The sequence below is a fragment of the Paroedura picta genome, chromosome 3 (genome assembly GCF_049243985.1).
Source record: "Paroedura picta isolate Pp20150507F chromosome 3, Ppicta_v3.0, whole genome shotgun sequence".
In the NCBI taxonomy this organism is placed as follows: Eukaryota; Metazoa; Chordata; class Lepidosauria; order Squamata; family Gekkonidae; genus Paroedura; species Paroedura picta.
In genome coordinates, this window is record NC_135371.1 from 155,497,776 (window position 1) to 155,520,538 (window position 22,763).

At 45.8% G+C, this 22,763-nt stretch overlaps 1 protein-coding gene across 12 annotated transcripts in view; it reads left to right on the forward strand.

Annotated features, from left to right (window-relative positions):
• The window catches only part of IKZF4 (IKAROS family zinc finger 4), a 76,334-nt gene that overhangs the window by 40,109 nt on the left and 13,462 nt on the right, over nt 1–22,763 (forward strand). For 9 of the 12 annotated variants that reach the window (XR_013229573.1, XR_013229574.1, XM_077328837.1 and 6 more), the window contains 3 exons: nt 118–258; nt 6,491–6,751; nt 8,531–8,698. Coding sequence is in view for 10 of the 12 variants with exons in the window: in XM_077328831.1 (XP_077184946.1) it covers nt 118–258; nt 6,491–6,751; nt 8,531–8,698 (570 nt within the window). In the remaining 2 variants the exon portion in view is untranslated. The remainder of the gene's footprint in view (nt 1–117; nt 259–6,490; nt 6,752–8,530; nt 8,699–22,763) is intronic. The other 3 variants (XM_077328840.1, XM_077328835.1, XM_077328830.1) reach the window with 1 other exon arrangement.

Below are 22,763 nucleotides of genomic sequence, written 5' to 3' on the forward strand. Positions count from 1 at the left end.
TTCATGCCCACTCCAGTTGCTTATTAACAGAGGAAATAAAATTATTTCTTGAGACAGATCCTTACAACAAAGCACCCAAAGTTACCCGTGCTCCCTTTTTCTTTTTCTTTCCTAAAGGTAGTGGGGATTCTTCTTTGGAAAAGGAGTTTACCTCCACAATTGTGGGGCCCACAGTGAGCACACCAAACAGCCAGCACTCCTCCCCAATCCGCTCCCTTAGCGGTGAGTACATGACCTACCTGCTCCAGATACCCACAGGTGAGATTTTAGTGTATGAATCTCTGTGCAATGTTTATTGGAGAAGAACGCTTCTCAAGACCAGATCGGTCTCCTACTGAATGGCAGGGAATCGAGATTGTTTGAAAAAGTGGAAACGCCTAAGCTATGTAAATACAGCCTTTGGGGAAATTAATAGAGGCAGGCAGGGTGGGGTGGAAGGTAGAAACAGGTATGCTTTATGAGAGACTGGTGTAGATGATCTGGACCAGATTTTAACCCATGATGACTTATGTAACTTCAGAAATAGTATTAGGGTTTTTTCCTTCAGAATTTGAAGTCATGTGGTTGTAATGAGGGGGTTCTGTTTCATGTTGGTACCAGATGCCTCTCCCCCCCCCCCAAATATATTTGGATTCTGCATAGAGCTTGGGGGAGGCTTACAATCTACAACCTTGGGCATTTCCTGTTGGAATGAATATAATGTTTTAACTTATTTCTACCAAATTCTTATGAGCCTCTTGTGGCGCAGAGTGGTAAGGCAGCGACATGCTGTCTGAAGCTGCCTGCCCATGAGGTTGGGAGTTCGATCCCAGCAGCCGGCTCAAGGTTGACTCAGCCTTCCATCCTTCCGAGGTCGGTAAAATGAGTACCCAGCTTGCTTGGGGGTAAACGGTAATGACTGGGGAAGGCACTGGCAAACCACCCCGTATTGAGTCTGCCATGAAAACGCTAGAGGGCATCACCCCAAGGGTCAGACATGACCCGGTGCTTGCACAGGGGATACCTTTACCTTTACCTTACCAAATTTTTGAAATACATATGAAGCCACCAAATTGCAGAATCAGTGCAGGGTTCTCAGGCTTGTTTCCAATAACTCTGCTCACATGATGTTTCCAAAAATCATTAACATAAAACAGCTACGTCTTCCTAATCTTAAGTGGTGGGGAGAGGGGCAGGGAAGAGCAAGTCCAGATTTGGGTTGGAAATGCCAAAATGGAATCCAGTGTTCACTGCTTGGAATGGAATGTTCAGAAGTCCGTGTAACATACCATGTTAAAAAAAATTAGTTAGTCCAATGTAACTTGAAAGGAATTTAGCACATGGATTGAACAAACAGGAAATGAATATCTTCCCCTTTTACAGGGAGACACTGGTTACTTCTGATCAGACTTGATTTCACAGCTGGTTCCTACAGCAAACTCATGCCCCAGTGGAATAAGAACATTACATAACTTGTTTTGCCAGCTCAACCAGACACTGTTTTGGTTCTGTAAATGACATTGCAGAACAATAGCTAGTTCTGCCTTCTCTGGCAAGGTGCGTGGGGGGACTTATTCCTAGGTAGAGGTGTGTCCAAAAAGACCCTCAGTATTTTTTGAGCTCAAGTATATTGAAGCCAAAAATTATAGGTATTTTCTGATATTCCCAAATCTCGATATCAGTGTGGTATTCGGATTTGGTAAATATTTGGGATTGCCAAATTCCCCCCGCCCCCCACTGTATCCATTATGGACTGTGAGGACTATTATTGTCAATGGTTCCCATAGGCCATAATGGAAAATTGAACTGGGGATATCTAGGGCTGGGGGGAGGGCTTTTTTGTTTTTTAGGTAGAAGCACCACATTTGCAGTATAGTGGCTGGTCTCTATCCTGAACCCTCCCCCCCTCCCTTGTTTGGGAAAGATTGTATCAGGGAGTCCAACAGGTCCCCAAAGCCTCCAATGGAGGGCGAAAGGCATTTAAAATTTAAAGGGAACATGGTCCCTTTAAAATTTAAATGCTCTTTGCAAGCCATGGGGTGGGTGAACTAGGAAGGCATTTAATGGCATTTAAAATACGAATCAGATATTTTCTGGGCATTTTCTTTTGCTTGGATTAGCTGAATGCATGCCCCAATTCCTAGGGGATAGAAACTCATCAAAGTCCATGCAACCTCAATGTATGTATGCGAGCAGCTCCAGCCATGGTGAACAGGCATTCACTTCATATTTGTACACAGATATGTCAGCATGTCCTGTATCTTCACATTGATCTTAGGGCAGTGGTAGTCAACCTGTGGTCCTCCAGATGTCCATGGACTACAATTCCCATGAATGCTGGCAGGGGCTCATGGGAATTGTAGTCCATGGACATCTGGAGGACCACAGGTTGTCTACCCCTGTCTTAGGGAATAGGCTTTTTACAATCCATCAAACTCCTATTTGATGGAGTTACAATCCATCAAACTCCAATCCATCAAAATCCATTCTTTCCCCACTCCACCCCAAGAATGTGTTCTGGGTACAAGTACTGTTCCAAACCTACACTCTGGCATGTGACATAATAGATTTGCTTCAGTGGTGTTCCCTGTCAAAGGCTTCCCACCCACAAATTACGGTGGATCAGGGAACCATATTGGGAGTCAGTTCTATGTTCCATTTTGACTTATCTCACTCCTGACCTAAAAGCAAAGAATACATCTTGACTTTCAGTGGGTTTGTTTTTGACCTCAATAAACTAGAAATCGAGATTGCTTTGTTGCCTTTCTTTGAAGTATGTCCCTCTTGAACAGAGAAATGCTAGCTAGACAGTAGCTACAAATGGAGTGAGTTGTTCTCTGATCCTCCTAAGGAGACCCCCTGCTTTGTTAGTGTCATGTGGCTCTGTAAGTGTTGGCCGGCAGGCACTCTGGGCCAAGAGGGTGAAACGCCTGTCTGCTCAAAGGGTTTGTGATACACTGTGTTGTTGAGCTGCTTAAGGAGGAATTCAGTGCTGAGATCTCTAGCAGACGTTAAGTTGTTTTAAAGGAAGGAGACATAACTGGCCTTTTTTTACCAGCTGAGGGGACCCACATGGCTCCTACAGTTCTGGGGAACCAGGTTTGTTCAGTACTATAAACCAGCAGTCCCCCAACCCCCGCTCCGGAGACTGGTCCCGGTCCGTGGATCAGTTGGTACCGGGCCGCAGCTCCTCCTTGTCCTCCTCCCTGGCTGCTGCCTTGGGGCTGCCCGGCCACTCTGCCACCGGCTTACCTTTGGTGCTCTCCAGCCATGGATGGGGCTCCCCCATGGCATGGCGTACTACACAGCTGCTGTTGACAGCACCCCCCAGCGGGCAGTGGGAAGTCAGGGACGCCAGCGGGAAAGCAAGTGGAGCAGGGGCTCAGGCAGCGGCGACGTCCCTCGGCAAAAGACTACCTCTCCCCCCCCCCGGGCCTCAGTAAAATTGTCAAGCATTGACCGGTCCCCAGTGATAAAAAGGTTGGGGACCACTGCTATAAACCTTCCCCTCACTTCCAAGATGTTCTTAGGGTAGCAATGTCCTGAGTTTGCAGCTGTGAGGTAAATTTTGCAGCGAGCAAATAAAACACAGAGATCACTGAGGCAGGAGTAGTCTGTAAATAATAAGGGACATTTATTTATTTACAGGTTGGTTGTAATGAATAGATCAGCAGCACAGGTCTCCAGTTAGTCAAACCTGGCTGAGGCACAAATTTAAGCTTCCAAGTATGTCTGAATTCTCTTTAATGCTTTCAGGTCCAAATAGCTTAGCCATTGGGTTGGATCCTTTCACAAAGGCAAGACTCCACTCACACCAGCCTGCCCTTTCTCAAGAGTCAGACTAAAGGCTATGAAGTCTGCTAGGTACTCTGCCCTTCCCCCAAAGCAGGGTTAAAGCCCTCGGCCAAGTTACCAGGCAGAACCACCCTTCAAACTGGTCTCTCCCTGAGGCAGTGCGAAGCAATCACTGTGCTCCCCCTGAGGCAGATTGGAATTGATTCCAGCTAGGCTGCCCTTGTAATGTTCCAGCTCCCTCAGCTGGTGACTGGATGCTGGAACAGCGCTCCCAGAGGCTCAGGGATGAAACAGCCAGCTGTGTGTAATAAAAGAGTTGCTGGGATTAAGGTCTAGCTGGGAGTCACTGGGTGGGCTCTGAATCCCCACTTGCCGAGATCCGCTGTAGTGGCAGCCCTCGTGATAACCATGGATGCCAAGTATCCTGAGTACATATAAGAACCAACTCTTCCTTCTTCTTGCTACAAGACTAGACTCCAGTTCTTCTGCTGATCAACACAGCTACCCTCTGAAACTGCCCACATTGTGTGCTTACTGTGGATCACGAGATAAATGTAGTTGTTTGCTATATATGACCATGACCTGCGTTCCTGTCTTGTTCCCTTGCAGAAGGCGTTTATACCATTATGCTTGATTTTTAGAGAGGCCCACCTTAACATGTGTGTGCGTGAATGAAAAAAGACGTGGGATGCTTTTTTGTTTGTGAACAGTATGCATCTAACCAGCTTGGCTCTTCTATCTTACTAAAGTTATTTAATGTACAACCTATTCTGGGAGCATAGGTGAATTCTCTGACTAGGCCGCCTGTCTTATCTCTGGCCTCCTCCCGTGTGCCCATCACTAGGCCTCCCAGTAGCTGTTTTCTTCAGTCCTGTGGCATGATAGGGAAGGGAACAACAGGGAAGGGGAAAAGATACGCCTGTGATGACCTACATTCTTAACTATTCTCAGGCTCTGCGGAATGCCACAAATCAAGCAGCCTTAGGAGTGTACACTGCAATTAAATGGTAATTCTCATGGTCTTGCAAGGGTCTCCCTCCCTGAAACAGCACTAAGTACAAAGCCTTGAAAGTACATCCTTGAGGCCCAGCTCGATCTGATGGAAGCAGCCATCGTTGCTTGCCTCCTTGCCCTTCACGTATGGAGCAGAGATGGTGGGCTGCCTTTTCTTAAACAGGAAAATAACTTGTAGTTGAGGGGAGGTGAATCCTCTCCTAGGCTGCCTTCAACAGCAGAAGTTAAGAGAAGCTGAGAGAAAATTCCTGTAGGGATGGATTGCAGGAAGGACGAGGACAGAGTGGTTTAGTTCTTCTTTTTCACGTTTCGACAGGGACACTGCTGTCCAATTCAGGCCAGACTTGCGAACAACAAACATGGCTTGCCCTCCCATGGTTCTGTTTGGCTCTTACTCCTATGATTCTCCCATTCAAAAAGAGAGGTAGTTAGAAGAGCAGTGCAGGCAGAATGGGTTTGAATGTATGAGCCCCTTTTTCGTCCCTGCAAATATTCTGCCTGGTATGGAATGACTGAATCTGGCCATGAACCAGAGGTTCAGGAGTGCTATTCTGTATGGCTTTTTAAAACTGCTGTAATGAAGGTTATTCCATAAGTCAGATATATCGGGAAAGCGAAGACGGGAAACCCACATTTCTCAAACTTATTTATGTTAGCGCTTGAAGGGGCACATCTGAGGTAATTGATCTCTGTTTCCCAGCTTCCGCTACCTGGCTGAGATAGCATTTTATTCTGCTGGATGTGGAAAGCATGGTGCAGTCAGTCGTATCTTGGAATTAGTATTGTGCACTTGTGTATTTAGCATGTCAAACTCTGTGGCTGGAGCGCATCATTTTAAATCCTGGGATTCTGCCCACCACTGTAATGATTGCATGTTCATATTGCTCAAAATTAGAGAGGGAAGCTACAACTTTGGGGATAGGATTGTGCTCAAAATGGAAAAGGTAATCACTTGTCCAGAGCGTGTCCAGAGGAGGGCAACAAAGATGGGGGGGGGGTGTTTGGAGACCAAGACATATGAAGAAAGGTTGGGGGAGCTTGGTCTGTTTAGCCTGGAGAGAAGACGACTGAGAGGGGATTTGATAACCATCTTCAAGTATTTAAAAGGCTGCCATATCGAGGATGGAGCAGAGTTGTTCTCTCTTGCCCCGGAGGGATGGACCAGAACCAGTGGGATGAAATTAATTTAAAAGAAATTCCGTCTAAACATCAGGAAGAAGTTCCTGACAGAGCGGTTTCTCAGTGGAACAGACTTCCTCGGGAGGTGGTGGGTTCTCTATCTTTGGAAATTTTTAAACAGAGGCTGGATAGGCATTTGACAGAAAAGCTGATTCTGTGAAGGCTTAAGGGGCTGGCAGGTTACAGTGGATGAGCAATAAGTCTGTGAGTGTCCTGCATAGTGCAGGGGGTTGGACTAGATGGCCCATGAGGTCCCTTCCAACTCCATGATTCTATGATTCTATGACTTGCACTGAGAGGTCTGCCATTGTATCTGAAGAACTGAGCATGCACACGAAAGCTCATACCTTGATTGCCTTGAAGGTGCCACTGGACTCAAAATTTGTTCTACTGAGAAGGCTTGTTCCCCTGCTTCTTGGGTTGTAGGAGGTTTTTTAATACGGGGGAGGGGGTGGTTCATTGCTTACAAATCCTTTAAAATGAGCCTTTTAAAAAAATTTGGTTTTGCCTTTTTCTTCTGTAGCCAATTCTATCAAGGTGGAAATGTACAGTGATGAAGAAGCGAGCAGGCTGCTGTCGCAGGACGACCGGCTCATTGAAAAAGATGACAGCGTGATTGTGGAGGATTCTCTCTCTGAGCCTCTTGGCTACTGTGATGGGTCGGGGCAAGAGCCACACTCTCCCGGAGGCATCCGACTACCCAATGGCAAGCTAAAATGTGACATCTGCGGGATGGTGTGCATTGGCCCAAATGTGCTGATGGTGCACAAACGCAGCCACACTGGTGAGCGGGCATGGCTGCAGGTAGCCAGCATCAGTGAGGAATTCCATAACCCTATAGTAGCCTAAGTCTCTGCTTGTCAAACTCAGCCCGCATCATCTTGGATAGCATAGTGTAGCCATGACATTAGATGGTAGTTTTTTGCAGGGTTGGACTTACTGTATTTGCTGGCGTATAAGACTACTTTTCCCCCCTGAAAAACATGCCTCCAAGTGGGGGGGTTGTCCTATACGCCGGGTGCACTTCAGCTGGGATAGACATAGCTGCCCATAGTGGCCTCCCGATGCCCGCCCACCTCATTCTATGTACCATCCAGTATCGCGCGGTATCCAGCGTGGCCGCGGAGGGTCATCAGCGTGGCTGTAGCGAGCATCAGCAGCGAGACAGGGGTGCCAGCCTTTTCAGTGTGACCGGCCCGTTCTGCTCGGCGGGAAGCAGCGGCACTCTGGCCCGCCCCTTGTCTATGCAGAGCTTGCACATGCACACTTGAGCACTAGTGCCGGTCACAGGGAGATGCAGGGGCGGGGCAGGTATATAACAAACTCTATATTTTGAGTGGAAATGTTGGGGGGTCGTCTTATACACCCAGTCGTCTTATACGCCAGCAAATACGGTAGTTAAACTAATAGTGAGACTTTGCTTGTACAGTACTTTGCTGCTGCTGTTGTTAGTTGCGAAATTGTGTCCAATGCATTGCAACCCCATGGACAATGGTCCTCAAGGCCTTCCTGTCCTCTAGTCTACCATTCCCCGGAGTCCATTTAAGCTCGCGCCGACTGCTTCAGTGACTCCATCCAGCCACCTCATTCTCTGCCGTCCCCTTCTTCTTTTGCCCTCAATCGCTCCCAGCATTAGGCTCTTCTCCAGGGAGTCCTTCCTTCTCATGAGGTGGCCAAAGTACAGTACCTTAGCATGTTCAAAGCACTTGATGTGATCTCTGTAACCTTTATGACCGTGCTGTAAAGCAGGTGAATATTGTCCCCAAGTTGTAGACAAGGTTGGGGCACAGTGGCTTGTCTAAAGTCACCTAATTGATTTTCAGCTGAGTACAGCTAACAGGTGGACTACAGCTTTCCCAGCTACAGTTCAAAGAGCAGGACATGTTTTCTGATCACCAGATTGAACAGGGTAAAGAAGATTATAATCTAAGGGTCAGTGGAGCCACATAGACTAGCAAAGCATAAATCAAACAGATGCTGAGGTTGCTTGGAGGCCCCAGAAACTGTAGAACAGGGGTAGTCAAACTGTGGCCCTCCAGATGTCCATAGACTACAATTCCCACGAGCCCCTGCCAGCAAATGCTGGCAGGGGCTCGTGGGAATTGTAGTCCATGGACATCTGGAGGGCCGCAGTTTGACTACCCCTGCTGTAGAACAAATGCAAAGACCAGGCCATTGTGCAAGGTAACGGTCCGACTTGGCAATGCTAGCCATGACTGATCGATGCCTCCTGTTCCCAATCACTCCCATCAGGGAAGACCATGCTGATTTCCCCCATGATAAATGTGAAAATATGTACAAGGACTAAAATTACTGTGCTGGAAAAATCAGCTTTTAAATTCTGAAAGCGGATCATGTTAAAGATCTTCTGTGACTGTTCATAACATGGATTATGGAATCTTGAACTACTCGGCACCAGGAATGAAATGGACCGGAATAAGCTGCTTTTCTATTAAATGGGACACCATCCAAAAGGAGATAAAAGTTGGGATGACGCTTGGTTGAAAGCAAAGTATCAAAGCTGATGTCTCTGGACCTTCACTAATGCTGCTCTTCTTTCTAGGTGAGAGGCCATTCCACTGCAATCAGTGTGGTGCCTCCTTCACCCAAAAAGGTAACCTCTTGCGCCACATCAAGTTGCATTCGGGTGAGAAGCCCTTCAAATGTCCATTCTGCAACTATGCCTGCCGGAGAAGAGATGCACTCACTGGCCACCTCCGCACGCACTCAGGTAGGTCACAGGGCCCCTCTCCTACCCGAGAGTTCTAATAATGGTCTGGATGAGGCTTGGTGAAATGAGAGGGGATTGGTAGGTGCTTTTTCTTGCTCTGTGGCCTTGGACCAAGCTGTCGCTGGTGGGAACTCTTACCTGGTGTAAAATGTATGCAGAGTCTTAGCATTCCTAGTTTCCCTGCAGAGTTGCATCCTTGTAAGCCCATTGACTTCAGTCTAGGATGGCTCTGTATCCATTTCTTCCAGGTCATTTCTTTGGCGACAATACCACAAGCTTTCACCAGTCCTGGAGAGCTTTAATGCCAACACTAAATAAGCAAAACCAGTTATTTCTGTGGATTCTGTGCCTCACTCTGATAGGGCTTTGTGCTTGTGTAAAGCTGTGGTTCAGAGACATATTGAGACAAAAAAATTCCCCCAGCTCGGAAGCACAGGTTTGGACTGTGCATGCCCAAGGGGAAGGACTGGCACCTTCCTGCTCAATTTGTCTACCAGAGTAGTGCTTATGGGTCCCTTGTCTTTTGAGCCTGTCTTCTTTGATTCGGGAATTCTTTTTTTATATAGTTCTGCTCATGTCTGTGTACACAGTAGCGGTGTAAATAGGATTTCTCTGTGTTCTGTGGCTGCTTGATGCTTGTGTCACTGCTAACTACATTTAAGCTCTGTTGATTGTGTGGCAGAGATATTCCCCCACACACACACACAGCCTGAAGTTCTTAAAACATAATACAATCAGAGTCCAGTAGCACCTTTGTTGGTCTTAAAGGTGCTACTGGACTCTGATTTTATTGTGCTACTTCAGACCAACACGGCTACCCAGTTGAATCTATTCTTAAAACATAGGTTGTGTGTCCGGTTGATGTGACGAGTTGACAATTGTCTGCTAACAGTGGCCTTTGTGTTGCAGCTTTTCATTTAGCTTCAAGTTCTGTGTTGTAACAGCTGGTTTGTCTTGATTAGGGAGAGTAAAATCTCCCCACCTGCTGAGCTTTTATTGTTTTTCCCTTGGTTTTTGTTTCTGCTTTGGTGGAGATTCTTTAAGCGGTTACTACATGTTCGATTAAACGGTTAAACCGTGGCTTCTTTGGGTGGACCCTATAATGGTATTGGTACTTTCTTTGTTAAGCAAACTGTTAATGGAATAGTCAGTACAGAGCTCTTATTTCATAGAATCATAGAGTTGGAAGGGGCCATACGGGCCATCTAGTCCAGTGGTCCCCAACCTTTTTTAGGCTGGGGACCGGCAGGGCAACTGCCCCGCCCGCGCATCGCGCATGTGCGGCCGGATAGCGCATGCACACATGCATAGTGCACTCAGAGGCTGTGCGCTCTGAGTGCACTATTCATCCCTGCTGGCCTCTCCCAGGCGAGGCGGCACCCTCCGTTCCCCCTGTCTCTGAGAGCAGCCAAGTCTGGAGCTGAGATGGGGGGGAGGCAGGAGTGAGCATGCGCGGACTCCATGGATTCGGCCATCAGCACTTTTTAATAGCTTGCCTAATTTACGAAACGGGGCAAGGTGGCGCGAGGCAAGGTGGCCAGTCCTAGGGAGCCGGAGCCATGCAGTGGGCCAGCCAGGATGGGGCAGGCGGTCAGGCAGCTGCCTCTGCCCTGCTTCCCCCTTTGTTTCGGCCGGCTGGCCAGAGTGAAGGCAAAGGCAAAGCCGGGCAGCAGACAAGCGAGACGGGTGTGGCTGGGGCCGAAACGTGCCGGGGCCGCTCCCTGAGCCTGAGCTCCTCTTTCGTGGCTGGCTGGGAAGAGAAAGCAGGTGGGCAAGCTGAGGTGGAGGGGCCAGGAAGAGAGCACCCCCCCCCCGCCACCCCTACCCCCTGGTGTCCCGCTTCAGCTTCCTCATGATGTGGTCACCTTACCTTAAGTTAACAAAAATTAATTTCCACTATATTTTTCATATTGAATATGGCGATATATTTTGGGAGAGGAGTAAATCATATAGTTGCCAAAATTATGATCTTCTCTTTCTCCTGCCCAGTCAATGAGTAGAACAAATAGCGACTATAGGGCATTGATTGAGATTGCAACAAATAGTAGTTGGAGGTGGGGGAGGAGAAAAGTTATAGAATATTAGAGGTTACCTTGTCCAGCCACCTGCTCAGTCTTAGAATCATAGAATCATAGAGTTGGAAGGGGCCACACAGGCCATCTAGTCCAACCCCCTGCTCAATGCAGGATCAGCTCTAAGCATCCTAAAGCAACCAAGAAAAGTGTGTATCCAACCTTTGCCTGAAGACTGCCAGTGAGGGGGAGCTCACCACCTCCTTAGGCAGCCTATTCCACTGCTGAACTACTCTGACTGTGAATTTTTTTCCTGATATCTAGCCTATATCGTTGTACTTGTAGTTTAAACCCATTACTGCGCGTCCTTTCCTCTGCTTACATTTATAGTTGTCAAAATTAATGTTGTGGAGGTCTTTGTCCAGTCTTCCAACTGGTCCAAGATCATTTAGACCACCCTTTTTCAACTTTTTGACTGTGGAGGTACCCATTAAATAATTTTTCAGACTTAGAGGGGCCCCGGAAGTTCTGCCATGCCCCTGGAAATGACATCATTACTCACACCCTTAGCTCTCCTTTGGCTCCCTCCTCTATGGCAGCACCGCTTCATGCAGGCCAGGAAGAAGAATAGGAGCTGAGAAGTCAGCTCAGACCCCTCCATACCACATCACTTCAGACCTCCTGCGGGGACCCCTTTCAGAACTCCCATGGACCCCCTTCAGAACTCCCACTAACCCCCAGGGGTCCAGAGACTCCTGGCTGGGAATCCCTGACGTAGACTCTTAGCTCAGACATCTTTGTTATCTGTCAGCATCCCTTCCTTCCCCTTATCTAAGGCATTTATAAAAATATTGAAATCCTCAGAGCATCGGACAAAGCTCCATGGCATAGCACTCAAGGCCTCCTCCATGTTGGCTCAAAGCCATTAACAGGCACTCATTGGAAACCTTTGTTCACCCCGCTATGAATCCACGTAAGTAGTATTTTCCAGCCTATATTTAACCACTTTGTCCATTAGGATATCATAGGAGCTTTTGTCAAGCAGTATGCTGAAATCAACCTGTATAATGTCTGAGGCACTCCCAAACTAGATACTTTATCAAAAATGGAGATAAAGTCAGTCTGGCTTGACTTACTCCTGATGAATTATTGCTGGCTTCTAATGAGCAACACATTCTTTGCTAGATGCTCACCAATTTGGCTGCTCACTAAAATTTGCTCAAGAAGTTTACCAGGTGTCAACGTCAAGCTGACTGATCTGTAATTTCCTTTGTTCCCTTGATTCAAGATCTCAGCAATCGTTGCCCATCTTCCGACATCTCTCCCATTCTCCAAGAATTCTCCAAGATGAGAACCAGAGCCTCTGCAATAACATCTGCAAGCTTTCCTTCAGTACCCTGGGAGTTAATTGATCTGACCCTGGAGACTTGAACTCATTTAGATCCGCTAGATGTTTTCTAACTTTCTTCTTACCTATGTTGCACTGCATGCTGCTCCTCATATTGTTTTGTTTTGCTTTACCCAGGTTGGACACAATTCCCTTTGTGAGAAAAGAAAGAGGCCAAATAGGGATTAAGTAGTTCTGTCTTGTTTCTCTCCCCTATCAAGATTTCAGCATCTTTCCCAGACAGTGGGCCTCTTTTTGCTCTGAACGAAGCCAAAGAAATAGGCTGTTTGTTTTTTTCAACATGCCTCACAAACCTCAGCTCATTCTAGACTTTATCCTTCTTGAAATGATCCTCACAGATTCAGGTTACTCTTCTGTGTTTGTCCCTAGTTTTGTGTTCCAGCTCCTATATATTTTTCTTTTAAGTCCCGGCTTGGTTCAAAGAATTCTTGTTGCAGCCATACTGGCTTTTTTAATTGTCTTCCATTTTTCCATTGGAATAGTTTGCAGTTGCTTTTTCAATACTTTCTTCTACAGAATTGCTCTTCCCCCACATGGATCTCTTTTTTCCCTCAGGTTTTCAAGCCATGGGATCCTGTCCAGTTTTGTCTTCTCAGCTCATTGAAATCGGCTTTCCTAAAGCCCATGCTATGCATCTGAATATGCTCACCATGTATGGCCATTTGTTATCACAAATTCCAAGATGACCCGGTCAGGTTCCCTCAAGGTTCCTGCCACTTTCATTTTATCCATCAGTTCTTCCCTGTTGGTCAGGATTAAGTCCAGGATAACAGATGCCACTTTGCTTCTTTCTCCACCTTCTGGAATTTGGAAGTTGTCAACAAGGCAGGTCAACAATTTATTTGACATCCAATCCTAACAGAAGGCAGGATAGTTGAAGTCTCCCCATTACCCCTCAGCTCTTACTGTTGTTGTCAAGCTCTTACAGTTGGTTGGGCTGTCTGTAGCATAATGCCACAATCATCATTTTTAGTTCTTCACTTGCTTTACCAAGATGCTTTCGATTGGGCTCACGCTCCTAAGATCTGTGGGTTTCCATTCAGGTGTATATGTTGTTTACATATAATGCTACTCCTCCTCCCTTTCTGCTGGTCATCTTCTGTGGGATGTTTATTTTGAACAAAATATACCCTCCAGTTCTTGAATTCCAGTCATGAATTTCATTCTACCAAATCTCAGCGATACTTATCCCCTCATCCTTACCTTTCAAGTTTTCAGGTTTTGAGTTCACCCTATTGGTTTCCCATACTCTATGTATTTATAAATTGACATTGGAGACCATGAACATTACAAACTGTCAATTTTCACACCATGTTTTTCCTGCATATTGTCTGGCACCTCCCTCAGCATCCTGATTTCCGTTTTGCCTCACATGTTCCTGTGCACCACTCATGGCCTACTAATTTGCTCTGGACCTTTCCCTCCCTTCCTTGAAGGAGTTAGCTTAAAGCCATCCTGATCGGTCTTGCAAGACTCTTGGCAAACATACCCTTCCTAGTCGTTGTGAGGTGCAAGTTGTTTCTCATTCTGAATTAATCTCCCGTCCTCCTGCATTACCACCCTCATCTGAATTGGGAGTGGGGAAAAGGGATCTGCAGCTACAATTCAACTTTAAGATAGCAGGAAATCTCTTATGGGTCTTCTTTGGGCACCTGGAATTTGTCCCCTTAGTAGCCCTTGTGTAGCTCACACTTGTAAAAGGAACTCTTCCTGCTAGCAAGACTTGAAGGAATGTGAAGTTTCTCTGGCTGGCCAGCTGCTATCAACAGTTAAGCATATTGACACATCTAAATTTTGAGGCACGCACATGTCCTTGCTTTCTAGGCTAAAGACAATGTATAGGGGCTGTGTTCTTAAATGGACAAATGATTGCATGGGGGTCAGTTCATCGGACCTGCTGCCATCCTGTAAGAGTGGAGAGGTTGCCTTTGGAGAAATTTTGGTTTGGAGTTCCTTTGATTCAGACCTTCTTGATTGTAGTAAGCCCCGTTAAGTCAAGGAGGATCATTTGTCTTCCAAAGTATAATTAAAATGCTTGGATTTCAAATATATGGCTTAGTTTGACCATATAGTGAACAGGAATGCTTTCTTAAAAGAAGAGAGCAGCAATATGTTAGCCGGTGACATTCATGCATGAGAGTTCGATTAAAAGCATCAGTTTGCATTGCAGACTTAGTCAGCCTTCTTCTCAGAGGGCACAAACACTTCTGATGCATTGAATAAGAAAGAGTGCAGAAATATACCACATTCGCCGCATCAAGAGGAACAGAAAGCTGGGCCTGGGAGAAATGTGCATCGCTCTTGCAGTTACCCGTGTCTCCTTAGGAAGGCTGCCTGACCCTTTGTGGGCCATTGCACCGACTCTCATGGGGGAGAGGACACCTTTTTTCCATTTCTGTGCGGCTGCTGATTAGTTTCACATGCAGATAGAAAAACCCTAATTATCTGCCGTATGAATAAAGGGGATCTGCGTGGGGGTTTTGTTTGTATGGAGCTTGAGGAAAGCCGTGGAACCTTGACAGTTCCCTTCACAGATCACTGTGCATTGCGAGGATGCTCTTGCTCTCTGCCTAGAGGCTTTTGGTCTTCCTGAACAGTCCTTCAGTCTAGAGCAATCAAAATCAGTTGTCAGTTTTCCCCGACCAGCTTTCCGCTTGGGTTGTTCACGGCGACAGTCAGCAGCGATGGCAGCTCATCTGATTCCGGCCCTTCAGGGAACACATTGGCGGGTACCCGTGGTGCTTAGCATGAGCTGGGGACTCTTTTGTATGTAGCATTTTGAGGCCCAAGAAAGAGCTTGCAGATCTGAGATCTGTTCAAGTAGGAAAACAAAAGGCATGGGCATTTGCCACCCAGTGAGATCCTGCTACTGTAAAGAGCGCTTTCAGGGTCGGTGTACTTCAGAGCATCAGAAATGGCCCTCAAGGATAGCTAATTGGATTGTGGGAACTAACATGGAGCGTCAGCTTTTTCAGGGTTCTCTCTTCAAAAGAGGGAAACCTGTTCACGTGTCAAAGCATTAGTCAGGCCTAGGAAGAACCAGGATCTGCTGCAAGCCTCTTGAAAAGTTAGTTGTCATGAGAGTGGGGTGTTTTCTTGGAGTTCTTCTAACATGCATGGAAACAGGCTTCTGCCCCTGTTGTGATGGAGATAGGGAAATTAGTAACCAAAATACTGAGGCTCTCTTAGCAGTAATCCCACACAGCCCTTATGATCGTTCTAAAATGATGTCCCATCCCGTGTGACTGCTAGTGTGTACCATACAGGCTGCAGATGAGGCTTGCTTCTACCTAATATGCTGGTCCTCTGAGGGCAGAGAATCTTGTCGGGGGATTCCTGCCTGCATTCTAAAAAGGTCCACTGCAGACTTAGGCTTAGCTCTCAATGAATCAGTCGGCCCATCTCCTATGTACTTATTATGGCATCCAGGAAACTGAGTGAAAGCTGCATCTGAAGGGCAAAATGTTTCAAGACGATAAGTATTTTTAGACCTGGTTGTTTTAATCATTTTTAATGATCTATGATTTATCTTCTTGTGGTCGATTTAGAATAGCCTTTAGCTACAGGCAATAAACGCCACTGTACTGAATTATTGGGCGATGCTACCGCATGCCTCGTTTCTCTCCCAAACGACATCATTTTCAAGATACCGAAAAGTCGCGTCCAACAGCGTTAGAGGCAGATAGGATTGCTAATTGCATTAAGGGCCTCTGGATTTATTTTTATGTTTTTAATTTCACAGATATAGATTGAGAGAGAAGTCTGAGTTTTAATATATACGAAGGTCTGAGAAACGGTATCGCAAGCATAAAAGGGAAAGGTGCATCTGATGGCTCACAATATAAATTTATTTTAACTGGTGATAATTGGCTCTGGCGCAAGGACAAGCTTAACTTTGCAAAAATGTAGGCTGACCTGAGTGGGAGGCAGCAGTGGGAGAAGGCCTAAAGTCTGTGGGTGACTGAGCCGCCACAGGTCTTGCTATTCAGTGCATACATCGACATTTCTTCCAGTGCTCTGGTGTGTGTGGGGGGTCAGGCTAGATTTGCCAATCTCTCAGTGGTGCCTGGAGTTCTTCTGGAATTATAATGCATCAGTTTCCCTGGAGGAATTGACAGCTTTGGCAGCAGACTCTGTGTCATCACACGCACAAATCCCAGCAAATCTCCAGGAATTTCCCAGAATTGGCAACTGTGCGTCAGGTCAGCCTGTAAAAAAATGCTGGTCCATGTTTGAGTGAATATGGTCCCACAATGTGTGGGGCAACAAGTCTATAAGGGAAAGGGGGAAATAAAGCAGATGCTCTGGGGCCCAGGATTTAGCACAGAAGCAGCACTCCTAAAGGTAAAGGTAAAAGTAAAGGTATCCCCTGTGCAAGCACCGGGTCATGTCTGACCCTTGGGGTGACGCCCTCTAGCGTTTTCATGGCAGACTCAATACGGGGTGGTTTGCCACTGCCTTCCCCAGTCATTACCGTTTATCCCCCAGCAAGCTGGGTACTCATTTTACCAACCTCGGAAGGATGGAAGGCTGAGTCAACCTTGAGCCGGCTGCTGGGATCGAACTCCCAGCCTCATGGGCAGAGCTTTCAGACTGCATGACTGCTGCCTTACCACTCTGCGCCACTAGTTATGGTAATTTGAGAGCTAATTAGGCTGCTGCAAGAAGATGTTCCAGCAGTTGCAGTCAAGAACCTGAGCTGCCAGTGTGCTGTGCAGGGCTGTTGTCAGCTTGGAGCCCGTGTTTATAATGCAATGAGGACGGCGTGTGGGCAGTGTGTGCAACTGTTCCCTTAACTTTCACCAAAACACCACATGGTTCTTTTGTCAAGTGACAAGCAGACCAATCACATTTCTGTGGATGGTTTGTCCAGCCCAAAGATTACAAAATGTAAAAAGCATGTGAAAGTATTTACGAGTTAAGACATTTATCTGGGTGGATTTAGTGGGTTATGGAAAGTCACCTCCAAAGTATTAGGTAGTAAGCAGGGATGGGCACAGATTGGCTCATGCGTCCAAATTCAGCACAAGGAAGGCACCTTCCCCAAACATGGACCAGAATTTTTTTTTCTGGTTTCGTTCAGCTGTTCAGGACCAATTAAACCTGAGTGATGTGAGTTCTGCAGCTGGGCTGTTAGGTTTAAATGGCTGCTAGGAGAAAACTGTGTTGGACCGGCACAGTTCAGGTGGGGCCTTTTGGTTCGTGCCACAGACAGGTCATGCCCATCCCTTGCAGTAAGCTTTAACTGTCCTGGAGTTTACTCGGGGATTCCTAGGAGCTGGAGACCTGTAGCTAGAAAACATAGAGTATCACAGACACCCTATCCATCTGCAAATTTCAGAGAATACTAGATAGAAACATCATTACAATGACTTTGAAGCATAAGACACCTGCTGAGTCCATGGTCTACATGTATGAAATATGGGACTCTTCTGTTTAGGCTCCTTCTACCTTTTTAATAATGCATCACTCGTTAGCATGTGTAACCCCATCCATCCCTTCTTCAACCTGCTATTGTCTGATGCCATGGATAAAAGATTGCGAAATAAACTGTTAATGCTAAGCATGCGCAAGGTAAACATTTCTGTCTACATCTCTTTTTTTATTATTGCCGAGCTGGAAGTGGGGGAAGGCATGGGACTTTCTCCCTTCTGAGAAGTACCCTGCTTTCTCCAGTGCGCCTTGATGTTCTTGTTATCCTTACCATAGTTCATCCTTCTGACTCCTGTTTTGATTTCCTGAGGCTATGAGATCTGTAGGAACAACTTTGCATTATGCAACAGAGGAGCATAGATACACATACAAACACCAGTGTGGGTCTGTTTGCTAGATTGTATTTCTAGGCTGAGGGTTTTCAGTTAGAAGCTAAGAAGCATATAAAATATTAAAAGTAGAAATTAGATAGAAAACTATTAAACCCTGATTGTCCCATTTAATTTGTGTCCTTTGCAAACCTGTTCAGATAAAGTGATTTTGCAGTACTTTTGGAATATACTTGGACACAGCAAATCTCCAGGGAGAAAAGGGGAGCATAATTGGGGGCTGCCTGTACTGAGAAAGCTGTGTCCTTGAAGAATGAACTTGATGAGTACAGATACTATAACAGTGTATGCTCTGAAATTGATCTTAAGCAATCCTAATTTGGCCTAGGGAAGAACACACTCTCTGGATGTGTTTTCACTTTTGTGCTGTGACCTAGAAAGGGCTCCAGATTCAAGGCTGGGTATATTCTGTGCCCCCGAAATCCAGAGTCTTTGTCAAGGATATAATCTCTGGCTAAAATTTTCTCTGCCTAAACAGTCATGCATTTGTTTCCTTCTAATGAATTCTGTCTGTAGTGGTGAAGAATGAAGTGCATCTGTGTCTGAGGACTAGGGAACAGTGAAAGGTTCAGAATACATCCTCCCAAGGATCCATTTTAGTCTAAAGGTAAAGGTATCCCCTGTGCAAGCACCGGGTCATGTCTGACCCTTGGGGTGACGCCCTCTGGCGTTTTCATGGCAGACTCAATACGGGGTGGTTTGCCAGTGCCTTCCCCAGTCATTACCGTTTTACCCCCCAACAAGCTGGGTACTCATTTTACCGACCTCGGAAGGATGGAAGGCTGAGTCAACCTTGAGCCGGCTGCTGGGATCGAACTCCCAGCCTCATGGGCAGAGCTTCAGGCTGCATGTCTGCTGCCTTACCACTCTGTGCCACAAGAGGCTCTCAATTTTAGTCTACAGACATTTAAAATGCACGAGTTAGTATGTTTCCTAACTCCTTTTTTAGCAGAGAAAGTGGCAAGATTCTTGAGAAACCAAATGGTGTCAGATCCCAGTGCAAGTGGAGTGTGCTTGTACACTCTAGCTGTATTTACTTAAGTGTTGTCAGATCTGTGAAAACACAAACTCTAGCATCCTGAGACTCCCAGGTTTATACTTGATTACGATATGATATAACTATGGAAAATAAGCTTGAGTGTGAAGTTTCATAAGCTGGGGATGAAAGGTGTCATGTTTCCAGTGGTCATGGAATGGCTCTTCATTGGCCACCCATTATTTTTTCTTCCTTGTGACAGAAGCAAAAGAAATTGTTCAGGTATACATAAGATCTTAATCTGCATGCTTTAAGTGAGGTGCAAAATTTCATTTTTTTTTCCTTGTCTGAGGGCTTGAGTTCCCTAGCGGAGTTCTTGAAGTCCAGGCCCTGTTCACGTTTCTCTGTTGATGGTCAGGAAGAGTGATTTCAGACAGGTTCAGAGAGGTAAACATTACCAGCATAGAAAGTGCAAGGAAAACTGTAACTTCTACTATGTTAGAGGAGGAGCTCTTGCCCTTTATGGAAAGGTAAGCCCTGAGTTCAAAAGGTAGCAGCGGCTGGACCTATCTGTACACTCATCTAATTTCTGTGTCACTAACTTCTCAGAACATAACATTAGACATAATAGTTGACAGGTATGTAAAATGTAGTATAATACAAATGTTTTTTTTTAATTGTTAAGATTATCTCTGCACGAAAGCAGATTATTAATAAATGGCAGTGGGGAATGATACTATCTTCTTCCAAGTGTCGATTTTGCAGCTGTAAAAATGATTTCACCCACCTGGGGAGGGTGAGCAGAGATCATTTCCCTTCCCCCTTAACCTGCCATGTGTGTTTCATGCTAACCCCATGGGTGATGCTGTTGCTTTCATCTCTGAAGATCTGCCTCCCCAAAAAGTGAAGGCTTTATAACCTAGATCAAACACATCAGTTAGAAATAGATCAGAAGCTGCATCTACATGTGGGATCATGAAGATTTTCCTCCTGTGGGACCACCTCTCTTCTGTGCCTTTCTCTCGCTCCGTAGCCCAGTAAATAAATGAATTAGGAAATTGCATTGAGCAGATTTTACACTTCTAAAGAAAGCAATTTAAGCTAAGCAATTTAACAGCGTTGTTTCTTGAGAAAGTGGTTGCATTATTGTTAGCTTATATAAAGGCTAAAATAAGTTATGAGTAGCGATACAGGAAAAGAAATGAAAGATAGGAATCCAAGAGGTGAGAGGGTTTATTCAGAAGAGTAAGAAGGCATTTGCTGGCAGGGGCTCATGGGAATTGTAGTCCACGGACATCTGGAGGACCACAGGTTGACTACCCCTGATCTAAAGGAGAGTGGAGTGGAGGAAAGCATGTGGGTTGACTACCCCTGCTTTAGATGAGGTTCTCAGCGTTTAAGAAGCACTTTCCTAAAGAGAGAGTAGCTAGAAGAGGTTCATGGTTTGTTCCTATAGCTCTCCCCTGCTTATCTTCTCTGTGTCTTGGTTGAGTGAACCCCTTTCAGTCTTGCAGGAGGCCTATTAGCCACTGCAGTGGTATTTGTCAGCAAACTGGCTCAGTGGGCTAGCTGTTTTTTTGGAGTGGACCTTTTCTTTCCCAGAAAAGTGAGATATAAAAAACAACTCTTCTTCTGGATCTCCTTGCTCTTCTTGAGCCTGCAGTGAATGAATACACTGGGAGCCCAACTGCTTATAAAAAGTTCAGTGTGGTTTTCTTTCTGTTTTGGCTTGAATAGAGAATGATGAAGAGAGGAGATAGAGTCTTACTCTCTAGTGCTGTCTGAACCAAAATCACTGAGGTTTTAAAGTCCAAGGAAGGCAGCAGGGGGAGAAGTATTGTGTGCCCTCTTAATTCTCAAGTAATGTTAATCTGGATAGTAGCTTTCCTTATGTTCTAACAGTAAAGCATTGGAGGAGCCAAAGCAGATCTCCAGCCTCTTTAAAAATAAAACATTTCCCACTAACAAGGAAGTGTGTGTGTGTGTGTGTGTGTTGGGGGGTGGGTTGTTATAGTTTCTCTGCTGCTCTTCAAGAAACAGTTTACAGGTCCTTGGAGTACTTGCTTGCAAATAACAAGGCTTTTCGTGGAATATGTGTGTCATTTTCCTAGCAATCAAGTTGCTCCTGATTTAGGAAATGCATCATGGAATTCTGCACAGAGACCTGGCTCTTTGTGGGTTGTGTTATACTAGCACCCCTTCCTGCAAGTAATACAGAACTGTTAAAGGATGCCCTTTCTCTCTGCAACTACCTGCTGAGGATTAAGCGGCTTTGAATATTTCTCCACCAGGTGTTTCCATGCTTTAATTTTGTTCTGTTTTTAAATTTCAGCAAAGCAGGACATGAGGGCTGATGGCGTGCCAAAGCTAGAAATAGGACTTTTGTGTGTGGCATGTTTTCAGTGTGGGTACCGTTCACATCCTACCTGTGGAGTTCCCTGTGTGACCTCTCATAGCTGGTCCCCTAAGAATGTCAAGAAATAACATCCATCTTTGAAACAAGCGCCGAGGCCAAAGAGTGGTAAGCGGCAGAAATGCCGTCTGAAGCTGTCTGCCCATGAGGCTGGGAGTTCGATCCCAGCAGCCGGCTCAAGGTTGACTCAGCCTTCCATCCTTCCGAGGTCGGTAAAATGAGTGCTCAGTTTGCTGCTGGGGGGTAAACGGTAATGACTGGGGAAGGCACTGGCAAACCACCCTGTATTGAGTCTGCCAAGAAAACGCTGGAGGGCGTCACCCCAAGGGTCAGACATGACCTGCACAGGGGATACCTTTACCTTTATTCAGCATACTTCCTGTGACAATGGCCCTCTGTGGCTTCTTCAGTGTTTTTCCCTGTGCCATTTTTCTCCTAAGCCCCCTTAATTCAATAGCTGACATTATCTTAGCTAAGAGCTCCTGGTCTTTTCTTATCCTGGTGTCCAAAGCGGTCACTGATCTGAACCTCCTGCTGTGTCCTTGGACTCGCTGTAGGATTTTCAGCTTCCGAAAGGTACTTGCCCAGGAATTCCTGCTCACAGCCGTTTATCATGTTTGCTGTTACAGCAGCCCCCAGAGAGAGGGGGGGAGGGGGAGGCCTCTGTTATTCCCAAGAAAAGAGCTCTTGAGCCCCCCCCCAAGGCAAATGACTCATACCCTGTGGAAGGGTGTGAACATATAGATTTCTTCTTAATTGTCCCTCTCTCTAGCACAGCATTGTATTAGCTTAATCTTTAGAAAAAATTAGCACTCAAAGAATCACCAGGTCCTATTTCATCTAAATTTAAAATATTCCTCTTTCTCAATTTTAAATTTCAAAGAACTTAATGTAGAGATGACTTAATTACAACAGCCCTGCACGGAAGGTCAGTACTGTTAAGCACTGCCTCTCCCTAAACCCATTGCAGATAGGCCCTCTTACAGCCACCTACTAAATTTGAAGTGAGATTTGAATTTGGCACAAGTTATTCCTCGCACTTCACCGCTATGCTGCACAAAGCACCGTCCTATGATAGGTTGCTGGGGTAAGTTGAGAATAATTAGCAGAGAAGAAGGTGCAAGATTAGATCATTAATTTATCTCAGTGGTTGCAATTATACTGGGCATTTTTTTTTAAGTAATCGCTTCTGTGAGCTTAGCAAAGGACACATTAAAATGAATCTTTGCCACGTAGGCTGCCGTCAACGCTAAAGCTGCTGTGACAGTACTTGCGTTTCAGAGAGGGATCCGTAGCCTTTCCATTGCTTTATTATTAAGGCTCACGAGCAAGTAAAAAGCACCTTCATGGAGAATTGTCAGTCTTGTTCCCCGTTTAAGAAATGGCTTAGCTTGGTTGTCTGCCTTATGAATAGGAGTGTGCATTTGGATCTAC